General features: G+C 38.2%; 2 protein-coding genes across 4 annotated transcripts; one reads left to right on the top strand and one right to left on the bottom strand.

The window, feature by feature from the left end:
• Nucleotides 1-722: 722 nt before the first annotated feature.
• Nucleotides 723-6,229, bottom strand: slc46a1 (solute carrier family 46 member 1). Its single transcript, XM_023294563.3, has 6 exons — nucleotides 5,912-6,229; nucleotides 4,779-5,170; nucleotides 3,707-4,185; nucleotides 2,870-2,953; nucleotides 2,456-2,612; nucleotides 723-2,232 (listed from the first exon to the last, which is right to left on the bottom strand). Exons 1-6 carry the CDS (start codon nucleotides 6,227-6,229, stop codon nucleotides 2,178-2,180), a joined length of 1,485 nt encoding a protein of 494 aa, XP_023150331.2. The 3' UTR covers nucleotides 723-2,177.
• On the top strand, nucleotides 6,120-19,098 carry LOC111585154 (solute carrier family 13 member 2). Of its 3 annotated transcripts, XM_023294560.3 has the most exons (13): nucleotides 9,745-10,014; nucleotides 12,583-12,711; nucleotides 12,880-13,016; nucleotides 13,389-13,642; nucleotides 13,760-13,822; nucleotides 14,245-14,416; nucleotides 14,997-15,119; nucleotides 15,217-15,426; nucleotides 15,740-15,834; nucleotides 16,846-16,961; nucleotides 17,063-17,224; nucleotides 17,834-17,971; nucleotides 18,330-19,098. In XM_023294560.3, exons 1-13 carry the CDS (start codon nucleotides 9,913-9,915, stop codon nucleotides 18,456-18,458), a joined length of 1,830 nt encoding a protein of 609 aa, XP_023150328.1. In that variant the 5' UTR covers nucleotides 9,745-9,912; the 3' UTR covers nucleotides 18,459-19,098. The 3 variants fall into 3 exon arrangements, with proteins under 3 accessions (XP_023150327.2, XP_023150326.2, XP_023150328.1); XM_023294559.3 differs by lacking the exon at nucleotides 9,745-10,014 and adding an exon at nucleotides 6,120-6,263 and having other exon boundaries at nucleotides 12,583-13,016; XM_023294558.3 differs by having other exon boundaries at nucleotides 9,737-10,014; nucleotides 12,583-13,016.
• The last annotated feature ends 12 nt before the right edge of the window (nucleotides 19,099-19,110 follow it).

The following is a 19,110-nucleotide window of genomic DNA, read 5'->3' on the forward strand; positions in this document are numbered from 1 at the left end:
ATCCCTGCTGCTGCCACAGTTTCACTCTGTGCTGTGGATCACTAAGAGTTGGGTTTGGACATGTTTTGCACAGCTCAGAGTGATGTTATGACTCATACCGACTTTACAGTTTGAGGGTTTTATTTAACACTTCTACAAACAGGTTTGGCCTTGATGTTAACATGGATGACTCTCCAGTCAAATGAGCAGAGTACTCAGATGTTTTAAAAAGTAAAAATAAAATTATCAGTGTACAAATGTCACATGTAAAAAGCCTGTATTCAAAATTTTACTTGCATGAATGCACAAAAAATAACTGCATTAAAATATATTCTAATCCAAAATGCTGAAGTACTCAAGATGCACAGTGACTTATTTCATAATAATGAAAATTACTGGATTATTAGCAGATGCATTAGTGTGTACATAATTTCACTGGTAAAAGGTGGGCTAATTACAAAAACGTTAATATTTCATGATAATCGTTTTGTTTTATGTCTCATTTTAAAAAAAAAATCACCACAAAAAAACAGTTTGCAGCAGCAAGATTCAGCAAAAAACAAAAGTCTGTACTCCTCTGCACACCTAGAAGCCAACAGTCATTCAGCAGCGACCAAAAGTAACACAACAAACATCGAAAGTGTTTTTGGCTGAACTGGGTTAAACTGCAGGCTGTGTTTACACAAAGTAGATAGGAGACTAGTACGGAAATATACTAAAATATAAATAGTTAAATGCCTACAGACTGTAAAGACATCATTTATTTAAAGTTGCCATGTTTGAAATAAGATCAATCTAATTATTGCATCATAATTTTAGCTGTGTTTCTACTTTATTAGCAATTGGTTCAGAATAGTTCATTCTCATACAAGTCACTAATACTTATTTCAAGAAAAACATAAGCTTCATTCATTCTATGTATGATTGAAATTAATGACATTAGTGAATCACATTCTAACTGTCCCTTTTTTGGGAAACAAACATCATCACAGGTTGAGTTCTCCTACATAAGTCAAAGAGCAGCAGCATTATACAAAATAAAATTGCATCATCACGGTTATGTATAACAAAAGATTTGAGTTAAGAAGAACTTGGAAATTTTGGCAAACCCAGGTTTGAGCCTTCTTGCCACAAATGCTGTGATAACTAACAAATCAAAAGTACCTAAACACTTAAATAAAATGAGGAGGAGCACAACTGTTAAACATTATAATGTCGTCATTAGGTGATCTAGTGAAATAACAGAATGGTTTTTGGACATAAACCCAACACTGGCATAATAAAAGCTCCTTAGCTGTCCTTATCTGCACAGAATTATTATCATTATCCTGTATTTAACCAGGTCAAAGTCTCATTGACATTAAAATCTGTTTATCAAGTGTGTCCTGGACAGGAGAGCAGCAAACATTAATACAGCAATAAACACTAACAATACAAACAGACAAATTGAGCTTTCACAAACTGCAAACAAGCAAACACAATATCCAGTTGTAGTTTTTGTCCCTTTTGTCATAATGCACATCATTATATGAAACAAAAACAGTCACACAGAAAACTGCATATTGATCAATCAGATACTTTTTGTGTATCTGAATTCTTTTGGTAATGAAAATGTTTACTAACAAGACATTGTTTTGAATACTATTATTTGTAAGAAACTATTAGCGGAACCATTTATTTCCGCACTTTCTTTCTGTAAGAGAACATCTGTGGTGACACTGAGGAAGGAGTGTCCAGTGTGTCTCACTTATTAATAACTACTGTAATGAGGATCCACATCTGTGTCAAAAAATGATCTAAAATGGGAATGTAAGGCACGGTCTTTGGCACTTAAACTGTATTAAAAAACATACTAAATAACACATCAAAAATTGTAAAGAATCGTGCTCATTTGTAGAACTGTCTTGATGAAATCATTGAAGACGTCAGTTTTTAGTGCCGGCAAAAACCAGATGAAAAGATATCCTCGACCGCCTCGTTGTTACGACAGAAGCGTTTTAGCAGTAACGTCAGTCAGGAGGTTGATTCTTCATCTTTTGGCGTAACTAGTCAACTGTTCCATCACCGTGTTAAGCTCAAAAGTGTCTCCCAGCATCACAGACAGACATGATGCATGTCTCAGTGTCAGACCTGCTCACCTCATACATTCACAACAGGATGAACTTTCAGTCTGTGACAGTCTCCTGCCTCGCTGCAGGTCAGGACACTGTAGAGTCTCCATGGTTTCTCCTCTGATCTAAATATTGCAGGGTCCTAGAAAGACAAACATGGAAAACATTGAATATTTTATGATACTATTTCACACAAATTATGTGTACCATATTTTAATAAATAGGTGCGTTTCTATAGAGAATGAAGGCTGCTGCAAAATATCGTCCCACTTTTAACTCCTCCCCTTGTGTCTGCTGATTACTCTTGTCCTTTTTTCAGCCACAGTTCATCTCAAATGAACCTAATGAGACGAGAGCAGGCTCACCCGATTATCCCAACAGGGATGAGGAGGATGATAGCAGCAAAGAGGAATGGGAAGCCTTTCATGAAGTGCAGGGTGGCTGGATAGAGGGAGTTAAAGACCCCGCTGCCCACCAGGAAACACAAGCTCTCCACACAGGCCACAGAGGCAAACAGGGCACCTGGGAGAAAACACAAACACACATTGTGTAAACACATCGCAGGACACAAGCTGTCCCTTGTGACAAAGGAACATGTGCTTCCAATTAAACTGCAATGTTGCATTACTGATCTAATTAGTTTACTGACTGATTTCACCACTGCACAACTGACACACTGAGCCTGCTCCCATTTCTGGATTGTATTTGGTGTAATAATACAATTTTTCCCTCAGTTTTAAACATGCATAGTATCATACATAATCAGTGACTGGACTGACCTTGTTCTGATGGATCCACCAGCTTGGACAGCTTTGACCTGAACACAGGCGTTGAAGCCATGAAGAGGAAACTCAGACCATAACCTGGTGACAGTAAAGTCAAATTACTCAGTATCATACGTACATCAAGTACTTTGAGGTATTTTTTGTTATCAATACTTTTGCATAATTACAGCAGCCTTAGTCATATTCTTTCATGAGATTGCCCATACTACGCTGCACAGTTGTTTGTGAACTAACTATGTTAATTACTGCCAAGTGCTACAAGCAGAGACGATAATGAGTTTTTTTATTGGCTTGTAGTCAAGGTTTGCCAACATACACACAGTCTGCTCAGTGTGTCACCTGCTCAGATGTACCTATGGCAGCATTTGTTTAATAATAATGTTGGCTTTTTTCACCTGTACAGCCTGGGAAGCACAAGGTGACATTACGTTATAAATTAATGGTACTGTGATTTTGGGCACTCATTAACTATTACTGCAAGGGATAAACCAAGAAAAACCTTTAACTCGTCTCCCATTAAGTGCTGTGTGTCATTCTTCTAAATTTATATAATGCTTCAAAAGATAAAACTGATTTTGTGCTGTGGTATCACTTGTGTTACAGTGACTTGGTTTTAAAGGATAATTTTAAGAAGAAATTTATACAAGCCCACAAACAATGTCTGCAAACTATTTGGAGCTTACGGACACCCTGTCTTTCTTTATGAAGGAGAAAAATCAGCATGTTTTTTTAAAATAAGATTTGGGCTGTGCTGTGATTTGAGTTATCATCACTTAGTTTCAACGTCTACAAACCATCTGGAGGTTACTGACATGCTCCAGAGCCTCTCACCTGTGAACATGAGCTCTGTGGTGTCAGCTACAGAAAACACAATAAGCCCAATGATGTTGGAGGCCAGACCCACGAGAGCCACCCAGGAATCCTCCAGGCAGCACTGCATGATCTTCAGCCCCAACAGACTGCTCAGGTAGGCCAGGTTCAGAGCAGCTGATCCAAAGCCAATGAGCTCCGACCCCCAGCACAGCGGTGAGCTCAGCTCGTACAACACGTACAGTTCTCTGCTGCCAAAGTGAACAGTCACCACCACAAAGAAGCACAGCGTGTAAAGCCACAGCTTGCATCTGTGAAACCCTCCACCAGACTCGTTGCTGCTGCCTCCCGTTGAGTAGAGGTGCCAGACGGCTTTATGGTGGTGAGTGGAGAACAGCCTGGCAGTCGGGACTTGGGGAACAGACTCGCGGACAAACAGGTAAGCGTACAGAGCTGAAGCCAAGTTGGTAGCCAGGACCAGCCAGAAGGGGTTGATGTAACTAAACAAAGTGTAGAAAAAGCAGAAATGTAATACATCTTCATTTAAAAATAATTAATAATACATCTATTTACATAGCATCTTTTGAAACAAGGTCACAAAGTGCTTTACAATCAAACAAACATCAAATTAGACAAATAATGCAGACAACAAATAAGATCCCAAACATGCAATATAAACAAGATAAAACTGTTAAGTCGCATCAAGGTCTTTTATACAGCGTATCTAAGACAACAGCTGGTGCGTTTAAATGCCTTCCAGTAAAAAAACTAATTACGACCGGTGTTAAAGTAATGTACAAGTGTAAATATTGGGGTTAAGACTCTATAGTGTGTTTAATGGTGTCATTTTACTTGAGTAATTTACAAATTAGGGATTAAAACCCTCCAACAAATATATAAAATACTACTTTACCTAACTATAATACATATTAGGGCACCACGATGTCATTAAAATTGGAGAATAACCTAACTAATGTGATAATGCAGCTAAGATCCTACAGTATTATAAATATTGGCCTACGGTATTTAGGTAGCGCAGATTTGGATTTTGAGCCAAATGTATTGGTGTGTCCAAAGCACCACCAACTCTTACCCTTGTGCCCGCCTCCACTGTCCTCCGATGATGCTTGCCAGCATGCCTGAAAGACCCAGACAAGCCTCTAATACTGCCACCCTGAAGGTGCGAGACCGCCTGTCACTGGTGTCAGCCACATACGCGAAGCAGCCGGCCAGGATGGCATTAAAATCACCTGAAAGGCCACTGAGCAGCCTGCCCACCAGAAAGTAGACCACAGGCAGCTTGAGGTACATCACCACCAGGTAAACCACCGCCTGCAGGGCCATGCCCAGGTTAGGGAAGATGAGGACCGGTCTGCGGCCTGCGAGGTCGCTCCACGAGCCCAGGAGAGGAACCACCAGCAGGCCAACAGAAAAGCCTCCCAGACTGATGTACAGGTTCCAGTGGGCTGTTAAGGTTTCTACCTCCTGAAAAAAACACACAAGGGTAAGCCAGGTCAATCAGACTGAACAGGGACACCGTGATAGCACGTAAAGACATTCATATCGTTGCTTCTTGTGTCTACCCTAAATGTAATTTAGTCTGTCAATTGCGTGTGTAATCAGATGCATATAACAGATCATCTAATCTGTCTAACAGACTGCTGGTGCACCGCTTCAAATTATGCATGTTAATCAGAACCCTCTTGCTTTGTTTCAACTTTTGTTCCTCTTCATCAAACTGTTTGAGGGTTACATATTGAGTTTTTTCTCATTCTTTAAAGGGTGTTTTGTTTTTAATTGCCAATGATTCTGCTTCTTTGAATTACTAATGACAAATACCTCTTAATCCACCTACAATATTTTTTATTACGGCCTTGCCTTTAAGCTACCAGAATGATTTATGTTTTTTATGTGTTCTCAGTGTACTTTTTTTTTTTTTTTTTTTTTTTTAGAAAATGGTAATATTAATCTCCCCTATTATGCGTCTTTGGATGCTGTGCATTTCATGCTTCTGTCCTGCATGTTTGAATCATTTTAAAGTACTTGGCAAGGTACCACAAAGACGGTTTTTATGTCTTTACTATCATTACTATTCTATTTTTATGATAGCTTTCCATGCATCGGTCTGAATTTATTTAAGGTAACCACTTAACATAGGTTAGATTACCTTTCCACACAGACCAACTTAACCTAAATGCCCTCCGGCACTGAGTGTTTTACGGGTACCTTCTGGAGCGGGTCGGGGGGCATGGAGCTGTTGCCGCACTCCGACCTCTTGGAGCCGTTGTAGCCGAGGTCCTCGCTGATGCGGTCCCACAGATACTGGGTGGACAGAGGAGCCTGCAGGGCCAGAGAGAACATGGAGAGGAACATCACCGGCTCCACGGACACCGGCAGGCAGCACGGAAACGGCGGGCGGACGGAGCTGGATGTCGGCTCACCGGCCTCCTCTTTGTGGCCGAGCGTGTCGGACAGTTGGTCGTCAGTTGGTGCGGCGTCGAGGACATCTCCGGGGAGTATCGCCGCGGTGTCCGGCTCGTCCATGGCGAACCGACTGAACTGTAAACGTCAATAGCCGGTATGTTTTCACAGAAAATGTGGCTGAGACTTCCACAGTTTATGAGTGAAATGCGACGCGTTAACTTGAAGCGAAGATATAGCCGCGGAGCTAACAAGCTAGCTAACGAGCTAGCTAAAGATGCTAACGCAGGTCTGTTGCCGGTGCTTCTGTGTCTGTTAGCTTTCATAAAACGAGCAGCTTAAAGTTAACTTATTTACCAGCTCAGGAAAAAATTAAAGGAAGCGATACTAGTGCAACATTATAGTGTGGACTCAGCAACCTCATCTGGACGAAGGGGTGTACTACACTTTAATTTTCTGCTAACCTTCACAGTGGTAGATTTCTATGGGGAGGAAAAGGATGTGTCCCGTTTAATATTTACCACACATGCATTCATACACCACCCCAAGAAAAAAATGACATAAAGGAGACATTCAGAATGTCTTGAACATGAGCAGAAATGGTGCTGAAATACATTAAGGTTAACTTTTTAATTACATAAAGTAAATTTACATATTAATATTCAACCTCCTCTGACAGATATTTTTCATACAGGTGGCAAGATGAGTCACACAAAGTCTTGGGGTTGTATAGCAAAACCAAAAGCCATAACTGAATATCAGGAGTTTTGTTATACAGTTGTTTTATAGAGGCAATTAAAAAAAATCAATATGATATAATAGTAAAGAAATCAAATACTGATATACCTTGGCTCAGTATTTTCGCTTCTAGCACTAACAATCTGCATCTATGTTGAATTAGGTGAATTACTTTTATGTCACTTATTTTGCATTATATATTTTGAATTCATTGACATTACATTGTAGAAATCTGCTTTCATTTTGACACAAGAGGGCCGTTTTTTGGAATTTTTTGTCTTCTCCAGCACTAAGATAATCTCTCCGCCTTCTTTACAAAAGGGTTATTACAGAAAGTCCATTGTTGACTTTAAGGAATTTTATTATGCTGTTGTTTTATAGAGACCTTTTGTAAACTAAGTCAATATAATAGTGAATAATTCAAATACTGATATACCTTGGCTCCTTATTTTACAGTGTTTCATTTCACTAATTGTATGACTTCTACCATCAGTTTGCTGCTCCTGTGTTAAATTAGGTGAATTACTTTAAAGGGGGTGAATTCTTATGCAGTCATTTGTTTTACATTTTATATTTTCAATTAATTGCTATTTTGTTGTAGAAATCTGCTTTCACTTTGACATGAAAGGGCATTTTACCGTAAATTCTTGTCAAAAAAGCCAATTTAAATTGACCATAATTTATTGTTAAAAGATAAAAAAGAAGAAAATTTCCAAGATGGATGAATATTTTTTTTATAGGCACTGCACAACCACTCTGGTTAAAAAAAAAAAAACTGGACAAAAAAAGAAAAATATTTAAATTTTTTGCTTTACCAAACGGATCAGATTTTTACTCTAATATAGCATCAGCTGTGCTATGTAGAATATATAAAGCACCAGCCCTTGAGCCAAACGACTGTCTAAAAAAGAAATTAGATTAGCTTTATTAACCAAACAAGTTTAAATATTAAAGTTAAGGCCCTACAGTGTTGTTTATGATGTGACCTGTCACCTGACTAATTTAAATATTAAGAATTAAGGCCCTACAAAAATTGTATAAAAATAAAATACAACTTTATCAAACTATAATAAATATTAAGCGTAAGATCCTACAATATTATTAATTATGGACATTAGGCTGACCAATTTAGAACTGAAATGCTGACCCTACAGAAATATACAAATCCAAAAATTTCCTGGATTTCCTTTGAGCAACCTTAATTTTAATTTTTTTTCTCTCTCCTTTTGTCTTTGTAGTTTGTTTTTTTTTTTGTCTTTCTTTTTCTCATTTCAGTCACTCCCTTTTACTACAACAGACCTCCAGCTGGCCCAGGTTCAGGCAGATAGTTGTTTGAATTTGCTAATTGCCAGTTAATTTACCACTGATAAGATAAGGTCCCACACACACATGTAAAGATGTAATATCCCCAACCATCAGATACCAAACATGACAGAAGAGTCAGTCATGCTTCGACTTGAGTTGAATATTGAATACACAGTTATCTAAACAGTTTATCTGAAGGAGAGTTAACATTTGAAAGCAGAACAGAATGCTTGAGAGGCTTACTGGATCATACTCCATTATATTTTGAATTGCCACCTGGTGTCTGCTACACTTCACTACAGCCTGATGAAGAAAATTCCACATGCTTTTGCTACAGACACCCCCCGTCCCTAGTGTCATACTTTATTCCATTACTTTTATCACTGATAACTCCCTTTGTCATCTACCATTACTACCATTTGTTGTCTTTTGTTATTGGTAGCTATTTGCCAGGCCCCTCATTCTCTTACTTTTTGTTGTCTACTAAACCTTTTTACTCAATCACCATTTGTCATTGATTAGCAACTTTCTGCAAACTGGCCACTATTTTTTCTGTTTTTACATACTGTCCCCTCCCAAGTGTATAAAATGTTTGACTATGTAAATGTTCTGGGTCGGCTTACCTTCACAGACTCACGCTCTGTGTTGGTAACCCCACAGGATACTGGAATACTAATAAACACCCCACTACAGCACACTTCACATGAGGACTTTGGGTACATTTCTCCAACAAACAAAATCTTTGACATAAGTAAAGTGTACCACTGGAAATACAAAGGTTATGGTGAAAAATAACCAAATACAAATCTCATGAATAGAATAAAATAAAATGTAATTAAATGTTATTTTACTAGTTCTTTTGTGGCTTTTTGTTGGTTGTTTACATATATGAAATATGATTGTCTCAGTGCTGTCAAAGTTTTCATATTGTTGTTCTGTAGTCAAACACAGCAACACTGTTAATGTGTGCGCGCACACAATTGCATGCGCGCGCGCACACACACACACACACACACGCACACACGCACGCACAGTGAAGGTAGGATGGTGATCTGGTTTGTCTGCATTTCAGCCTCTGTGAGACGTTTTTCACTGGAATCAGAACATTGTTCTCTATAAGTTACACCCACACAAGTTATTTACAAATCCTGTAACTATGCTGTCTAATGGAACTTTGTATTTATTTTTATTATTATTTTTTAGTTATCCTTCTACAAGACAACAACACCGTTGTGACTTTGTAGCTGCTATCAGGCACATTCATGAGTTATGCTTATATGTATTTATTCTATTAACAGCTGTAGATGTCTATACCATTACATTAATAAATGTTCTCAATGTGCTCACTCACTTTAAGAAGCAGTCACTGAGGCTTTTACTTCCAGCTCCTAGTATGAATGGGTTGCCACCTGCGATAGTGATAATCACCATTTAGTTTGTTCTTTACAGCTGACACTGACAGAATAGCTGTCACATTTTACAGTTGCAATCAAAAAGATTAGTTTTTCTGTAGATTAGCAGTAGCTCCTGAGTGTTGCTTACCTTATCTGCACCCTAATAAACACATGAAAGCTCTATCCCTGCCATGGCCCTCACTCTAAAGTTAATTTTTAATCCTTCGTCAGGGTGACATCCTGCATGCATGGCAATATGTATTGTGAATTGATGTGTTACCACCTGACATAAAAGTTAACTGGTGTCACTAACTTTTTTTTATCTTCCGACTCTTCAATGCTTTGGATGTCCATCTCACTTTTGGGATCATGGCTGGATTTTTAAAATGTTTGTGGAGGTTTAGGAATTTCATTGTAATAATCCTTACACCTCTCTTACTTCTGGCTCTGCCGCTTGTCAGCCCAACCCCGGTAAGAAAATGAATACATGTATGTATGTTTTTCTATGTTAAGACACATCTTCAGACATACTGTGTACTTTAAATGTGCCTGTGCAATTGTGTGATGTGTATCCAAAACTATACAATATATACTGTATATTAAGCCATCATTATGATAATTCAAATGTTGCTGAACATGCATAGCTTTAAAAATGTGCTTCTGGTGTTGAATTTCATTGTTAGGATATCGTATAAATCATTAATAATTCTCACAATGCTGTGCCACAAGCTTGGATAAAAAGCCAGCATGTACAGCTCACATCTCCTCAGATTGATAACAAAATAATGTACCATATGTAAAAGTAAAGGCAGAATGCAGCCTTTTATCTCTTTTAGGATTACAGCTTGGAGCAGCTTAGTCATCATCTGTGGACAACTGATTAGATGAAGCCAACAAAATCACTTGTGGTGTAGTATTTTTGCTATTTGAGTTAAGTTAGCATGGCAGGCATCCTAAAGTCAGCCGTACCGTATACTTGAGTTTAATATGTCTACTTGGTAGCAGATATGACTGACTTATATTGCCATATCGCCACAGGTGAAACATCAAAGTGTTCCCAGGTGTTTTACTACTTAGTCTTATATCTGATATTTGACCTTTGACAAGAGGTGTTTTGAACATGTACAAACTGCTTCAAAATGATCCTCCTTATGTCTAGTACATGAATACAACAGAAGTCCAACAAAGTGCTACTCAGGTCTAGACTGACAACAAACAGAACAAGTTTAATCCCGGAGATGACCAAGTCAGTTTCTAGTGTAGAGTATCTAAATCCCCAACCAGAGTCTCCTTAAAGGCTGGAGACTCTTGAACTATTTTCTACTTCTCTGCATTTGTCTGCAATACTTTCATGTCCACCACAGCAGTGCTCAGGTGGGTCTTTACCATTATATTCAAACCTGTCTTGTGTCCTATGCTGCAAACAACCTAGAAAAACCTCTATTAAGAAAGCTGGAGCATATAAACTGATTCACTAATATTCTTAGTCCTTAACACATGCAGATGATATGAATGATAAAGCAGTTCACCATGGCTCAGATATTTGTTTCTTTCCTTGCAGGTTGTTTGATAGGGAGAAAGGCCCGTAATACTTCACAGTTGTATTATATTCTATTATCACAATAGAAATACATATAAAAATCATATTGGGCCTATATTTTGCTGCCACTACCACTTCTGCTGCTGCCGCTGTTTTAGCTGATTATACTTGGCAGTAAAAATTGTTTTTATGTTTAAGATCCAAGCAGTGTAAGGTTACTAGGATTAAGCAGTGCAAAGGTCATGGTGCTCTTACGACAGGTGTAACAAAACTCTCTTGTAAAACTTACTGTATATGAGATACATAAAGAAAGCAGCAGGAGATGTTATCTTAGTGCTGAAGTAAAGCATACCAGAGAGAGGTGTACACAAGAGAATCTTTGGATGATGGAGACACCAGTATTAAGAGCAGGAACAAAAGAAAAAACATAAATCTCCAGAGAGGAAGATTATAATATCATATTTTGTATTATAGTATTACACTTTTTTTTCAGTAACATGCAAGTCATGTTATATTAATACAGACTGACTTTAAAATTTATGATACTTAGTGTTTTAAATTAATTTCCTAAATCCATTAAAACTATATTTGAAAAATAAAGAGAGCCATAGTTCCAATAGTATTGTATCCACATCTGTAGCCAAAATTTGTGAGACCACTACATCAAAATGAAAGACCTTTGATAATCAAAAAATATATTAGTTGCTTTACGTTGTCTTCTTAGCAGTAATATGTCATGGAAAGACCTCCGTCAATGACCCTTTGTACCATGTAATCTTTGACCAAATTGAAAAGTGGGATCATGTTCAGGGGCTAAATCAGTTCCATTAAATCAAAGACTACAATCTCCGTCCCTTTCTGCTCATCGCAATTCATGCAAGTTGGACTAGATGTGGTTCTCTGAACATTTGGTCTTTAGCTGTTTGCTTTTTATACAGCACAGTAATATACTACATATGAGAAAACAAAATAAGTAATGAAATACATTCCCTCTGTCCATAAATGTAAATACAACATGCAGCAACAAATTTAGAAAAACAGAAAAGAAAAGAGACAGGATGTATTTTCCATAGTCTTTAAAAATCTTTAACATATTAAAAATAAATCAAACAGCAGTTATTATAATGTTCACCTCTAATTAGGTTTTCTGACCACTCATAGAACTGAGACAGCATAGTCAAGATTATATAGTATTGTGTATTGTGCTCACCTAAAAGCTAAAAAATATATATTAAGGTGTTCCTCAAGGTTCCATTTTAGGTCCTGCACTTTTTGAACTTTTCCTGCTGCCACTTGAAAATGTCACAAAGAGGTGTGGCATCAAGCGAGATATTGTAACTGACCTTTATTTGGTTAGCCAAAGTGAAGAATCGTCTCATGTTTTGTAGCCCTGTTACATGCTTTGACATCTTAACTTCTGTCTCAAGTACATGTCAACACCCATTCAGACTAATTGTATTAAGTACATTAAACAACACAGTCCTTGTTTGCATTTATAGGAGGCAAAATGTGGTTTTGCGATAATCCTCATGGCGCTGTACTGGTGTACAGAGTGTATCCCTCTGGCTGTGACAGCTCTGCTGCCTGTTGTCCTCTTCCCAATGATGGGCATCATGGAAGGAACTGAGGTAGTTCTAAATCTATACTTGATAGTGATCGATTATTACGTTTTAAATTTTTTTAAATTATTATTATTCTCCCTATTTTTTTGTAGGATTAACAAGTCAGCGAGCTCCAGAATATTTTTTGCTCTTCAACATGATTTTATTTTGATTATCTTTTCTTCTCTTGTCCAGGTTTGCATTCAGTACCTGAAAGACTCCAACATGCTGTTTTTTGGTGGGCTGGTGGTGGCCATCGCTGTGGAGCACTGGAACCTGCACCAGAGGATCGCCCTTCAAGTTCTGCTTGTTGTGGGGGTGAAGCCATCACTGTAAGATTCTTAAATATGTGCTTACAGACACCTCTGTTACAGCTGCATTACCAGTTATTAAGGCCCACCTGTCCACATAACTACCCATATACTTGAAATGAGGACTATCAAAATGGAATAATGACTTTTTGAATGCAAGACCTGACGTTTACACAGCCCTGAATTTAATCTAGTCCCATATCTTTGGGTTGAATTGGATGGCCAGCAGCATCAGTGGTCAGCATGTGTTTCACTGGGTGGGACCAAATCGCTGTAGTCAGGTCATGTTAATGCCCATGGTTATAGAATGAAATGTTCAACAACCACATACGACTGTCATACACACTTTCTTCAAACTTTTCTTCATCATTCATTTATTTTATTCGCTTCCAGCCTGATGATGGGTTTTATGAGCACCACGGCCTTCCTGTCCATGTGGATCAGCAACACAGCTGCCACAGCCATGATGCTGCCCATCTCCAGCGCTGTGCTGCAGCAGCTGTCTGACACAGAGGCCAACGCTGAAGAAAGAGAATATAGGCTGACTGCTGCAATGGCTGGTCAGGACAACCAGACGTTTGAGTTGGATGACACCAAACAAACCAACAACAAGGAGCTCAAACCAGAGGACAGCAGCATCAGCATGGGTGTGTTTAACAGTTGCAGCCTTGTTTCTATCCCTTATTATGAACTTTATATTTTTCTGGTTAAAGAGTTTTCTGGGTGTTTTTATTTTACTGATGTTGCTGTAATGGTGTTTGCAGATAAAGATCAAGATGGTAACTTCAAAGGCATGAAAGAACTCACGGAAAATGGTGTTACATCAAGTAAGTTCTTCACTTTTTCCTGAGGTATCTGCCCCTTTTAAGAACAAAAAGGAGCCAGCAAATAAGCACAAGCATACAAATTCATAAGGTGCAAATTCTTCAACAGAACGTATAATTTAAGGAGACAAGTGCAAAAATACATACCAAATGTATTCTTGCTGCATTGTAACATATCTAAAATACAAATCTTAATATGTTGCAAAAAAAGACCCTCACTCTGTTTATTTAGTTTTTATTTGTTAAATAATTTGCTACTGTCTTAGTATAGAAATCAAAATACACTATGACAGAGCTGCTGAAAACAAATTCTAAATTCACAGACTAGCCCATTCTGTAATTCTAATAATTTCATTTTACATATGAGACACTTCAATCATTAATATGTCTTTACAACACCAAAGGTCTCTGCTTTTTCCCTCTAGATGTTTGTGACATGAGTCCTGACTCAGAGCAGCGAAGACTGAAGAGGGAGCAGAAATATGCAAAACTGTTAAAAGGCATGAGCCTGAGTGTTTGTTACTCCGCCACCATTGGAGGAACGGCCACTCTCACTGGATGCACACCCAACGTCATTATGAAGGGCCAGCTTGATGAGTATGACCTGAACATAGACAGATTTAGGCACAATAAAATGGGCAAGTTATTTGGATACACACTCATCTTCTGGTCTTGGACTAACTGACTGAATTCAGAACATTTCTATTGCTAAAATTTTACTCAGATTGCTTTTTTGAGATTAAGTTGACAACATCAGTGGTAGCCACAGCCTCTGTTAGGGTAAAAGTCCATTCAGCTGAGCAACAGGACGGGACAAGTTCTGATCAAGTCTCTAGTTTCACTCAGTCAGTATTTGAGAGAAAAAAACAATGTGAAAATTCTAAATTGGACACACTGAGTTGTCATATGTAGGGTGGGTCACAACTCAATATGCAGTATGGGCATTTTCACAGTGTACTGTCAGAATAGTAACTAATGTTTCACCTAAATGGTTTTGATAACTGGATTACTCTAACTTTCAAAAGCTCCTTTCATTTTAAAAACAAGCCAAGTACATCTGGCAAAACTATTGTTTAGATGTATTTTTATCTATCGAGTTATAGACTTGCTCATCTCTCAAGAGAGTCCAGTCATGTGTTTAGTTTGTTTTCTGATCATTTCTTTCTATCATCAACAGACTCTTTCCAGAAAACGGGGGCATAATCAACTTTGCAACCTGGTTTGGCTTCGCGTTCCCCACCGTGGTGCTAATGCTTGCCCTGTCTTGGTTGTGGATCCAGTTTATGTTTTTGGGCTTTAAGTAAGTTATTGTGTGTTTTAGGTCGTGTATTTTTACTCTTAAAGCATCCACATTAAGAAGAAAGAGATGAATTCATTTTTACATTGTGTTGCTCCAGCTTGAAAAAGTCCTGTGGATGTGGCACAAACAAAGATGGTGACAGGGAGGCCTACCGAGTGATCAAAGATCAGTACAAAAAGTTGGGCGGGATGACCTTCGCTGAGGTCTGTGTGCTGGTTATCTTCACGTTGGTGGTTCTGATGTGGTTCACCAGAGAGCCTGGGTTCATACCCGGCTGGGCCACTGTGCTCTTCAACAAAGACAAACCGTAAGTACATTGTTGTTACACAGCTTTGGCAATGTCTAAATTACACCACAGCTTTTAGGGTGTAAACTTGCCATAGCAGAATTTAAAATGGGACCAACTAGTGAAGGTATGTCAATGATTGAATATTGATCTCCATGATACAGAGTATCTGTGTGCATCTGATTGTTGAATCATCCAATCAGTCAACCCTTTGTCCATTCTTGTGTGTTTATTAACACACTTCTCATTGCAATACCGGAATCACAACATGAAAGGTTGTTGTTTTGCAATATTATTACGTTCAACAGATATTTTACATGTTGTTTCTCAACAGGTACGTCACAGATGGCACTGTGGCCATATTAATGTCATCACTCTTCTTCTGCATCCCGTCTAATTTGCCCAGATGCTTTGGGAAGTCCAAAGATGGTAAGTTTGCCAACAAGTTACCTTAACAATAAAATTATGTGTAAATTAACTATGCATATTTTAAGGATTACTTTATAAAGATATGAAATAATGAAAGTGTCCATTAGGGTGGAATACGTATGTTTTCATTTTCACAGCAATACTGACACAACTGTGACTAAAAAAACAAAACTCAGCATGTTAACAGAGAAATAAAAGTATATTCTCCTGTATGCTGAAGCAAGAATTCAGGAACTTGATCTCTTTTCAGTTATCCAGTATACGGACACGTCTGGACAGCGCAATGGAAAGTGCTTGTTCACTGTTGTGTCACATATTATATTTGCGACATGTCACATGAAGATAGAAGTGCAGTCTTCTGAAAATGTCTTCTCTTTATCTGTGACATCTCTGTGTTCTCTTATAGTTAAAGATACCATCAATAACTTTTACTGCCTGTGGCAACTCATCTCGCTGATTCAGTGCTTTCAAATGAACTCAGCTCCTTCCTGAGTTGTATCTTGATAGCCTCAAGGTCAAGCCTGTACAACAGTTAGTGCTGTTCTGTTCCTTAGACAAACTACTTTTGTACCAATGATTATTTTTTTCTCCTTTGGTAATTTAAGTTGAGCGTGTCCTGCTTCTGCCTACAAGTGACACCGCCTTCGCTGCTCCTCAAAAAATGGAAAAGCAGTGTGTTTTGTACACATAGGGGTGCCACAATGATTAACGCACACTTTAGAAGGTGTGATGCAGACTTGGAGGTGATAAGGTGAAAAGGTTCAAAAGTATAAATCCCGTTGCAACAGGACATGTAAATTATGATTTGGCAACTTACCTGTGTTAGTATTTTATCTTTATGGAGCACTTTCATGGTCACATCATCTTATCTGCAGACAATCAAAGGTAGGTTTTCTGCACCGGTTTAGATATAACATTGTTTATGACTGCCCCGCCCAATACCTGAAAACAAAGTCAGCTATAAAGATAAAGATTTTTACTTGTTTTCTTTTATTTGTCCTTATTCTGTAGGGTCACCTCCAGAAGCCCCCACACCGATGCTTAATTGGGGTGTTGTCAATGAAAGGATGCCTTGGAACATCATTTTGCTCCTGGGAGGGGGCTTTGCTTTGGCCCACGGAAGTGAGGTAACTCTGTTAATTTCCAAAACCACATTTTTCTGAAGATAATTCTGTCTAAATGTATAAGTGTTTGGATACTGATCTGTGTTTTTCCACACTGGATAAAGAAATCTGGACTTTCTAAGTGGCTGGGAGAATGTCTCTTACCGCTGCAGAGTGTCCCTCCTTTTGCCATCTGCATCCTTCTGTGTCTGCTGGTGGCCATGTTCACCGAATGTTCCAGCAACACCGCCACCACCACGCTATTCCTACCAATAGTCGCCTCCATGGTGAGACGTAACAATATGATGATAATAACTCAATCTTTAACTCTTACTCTCACTTACAGCCGCTGCATTAAACATATTATAGCACCATATAACACTAAACATTGTATGAAATCTTTACAAGTAACCCCAAAAATATAACAAAGTTGGTTGCCAGAAGTAACAAAACATAAAATATGTTTTTGATTTTGACATGACTACATCAAGTCCTGGCTGGTTTTGGTGTATTTGTCATTTGTAACTCAATTCAAAAGGGGCTTAAAACGTCATCATGCACTTATGTACTGTGCTTTTTTCTCAGTGTCAATCTCAAGTAAGAGGGTAAAACCTTTACAAGCATGTAAGATCACATATTTTGTGTGCAGGTTCAAGCTGATCATACAGTATATTATCTATGAAGGAATTGATATGATTCTAAAAATATGAAAGAATTAAAATCTTTTTATTGCTTGGAAACACAAAGAGCTGCTTGTTGTAAGAGCTAACCTTAAAGTTGCATGTACAACAGATCTTTCAGCTTCAAAGAGTTGCACAAAATTTATCAATAATTGGAAAAACATTTATTACTTCTACCTGCTCAATTTGCATCTGTGGTAATGTACTTTTTTCCAGGCTACTGCCATTAAAATCCACCCGATGTATGTCATGCTTCCCTGCACCCTCGCTGCCTCGCTGGCTTTCATGCTGCCTGTGGCCACTCCACCCAACGCCATCGCCTTCTCCTATGCCGACCTTAAAGTCATGGACATGGTAAGACCTTTCAGATAAGAAAGATGCCCCATAAGTGGGCACGTTGACATGCACACAGTGTTTTGTATAAAGGGCCATATCCAATTTTTAGATAAGCAGCTTATATTAATCCTTATATCTGATCATTATCATCTATGAACATGCACACAATATCCTGAATATTACCATGGCAACTGTGCATAGGCACACTGAGCTGCAAATGCAAAGTACGCATGCCTCAGCAGCTTGATAAATTGTTACTGATATTATGAGATTGGTCTGGGGCTTAATTTGATGAGTTGACAAAATATTGTTTTGCATTGGATCAGAGTCCTGATATCATTTTGTTTATGATTTATTACTTATCCGGTTGTTCCAGGCCAAGACTGGATTCATGCTGAACTTAATTGGAATCATTGCCATCAACATTGCCATCAACACGTGGGGCGTTGCCATGTTTCAGTTGAATACCTTTCCAAGTTGGGCAAATGTGACCAAGAGTCATTGAATGTGAACTCAAGGAAAATATCTTCCTGTTTATCAGGATTCCACCACTGGAGGATTGCGCTGGCACATGTCTTGGTATTTGTCATTAAGGCTCCATCGTATGCTCACACCAGTGCAGGCTAGTATGCAAATAGGTCTGTCCTTGAGCGATGACACAGGTGCCCCTTTCGATCTTTTACTCTACTTCACAGTGGGTATGCTGATCTGAAATTTTGGAGTACTGTTCTGTGATTTTTTTTTTCAACTGAACCAAATTTCAGGTCATTTAGATAAATCATCTCGGGGACACTCTACCAAGCAGATCAGAAGTTTGTTTTCTCAGTCAAAAATGCCATTTTTCTGTAGGATTAACTTTAATTTCATGTGAAAGACATGTTATTTAAAACCATTTTTAATGCAAGCAGATGCCATTCTGAATTGCAGTTAATATATTGTTGCTAAACATTTACATTGTGAGTTCTAATTGCATTTGTAATAAACAGTGTTACATTATTTGTTTAACCAATAGAAAAATGCCAGTGATTTAGTTTTTTGCTATTTGCATACACTTATGATTGTATCCCTTTAGACAGTATGATTGTTATTTTTTAGCAGATACTTGAATCGCTCCTGTTATTAAAAATACTGAATGGTTAACTATGGTTCTGTGAGCA

This window comes from Amphiprion ocellaris, chromosome 7, assembly GCF_022539595.1.
Source record: "Amphiprion ocellaris isolate individual 3 ecotype Okinawa chromosome 7, ASM2253959v1, whole genome shotgun sequence".
NCBI lineage: Eukaryota > Metazoa > Chordata > Actinopteri > Pomacentridae > Amphiprion > Amphiprion ocellaris.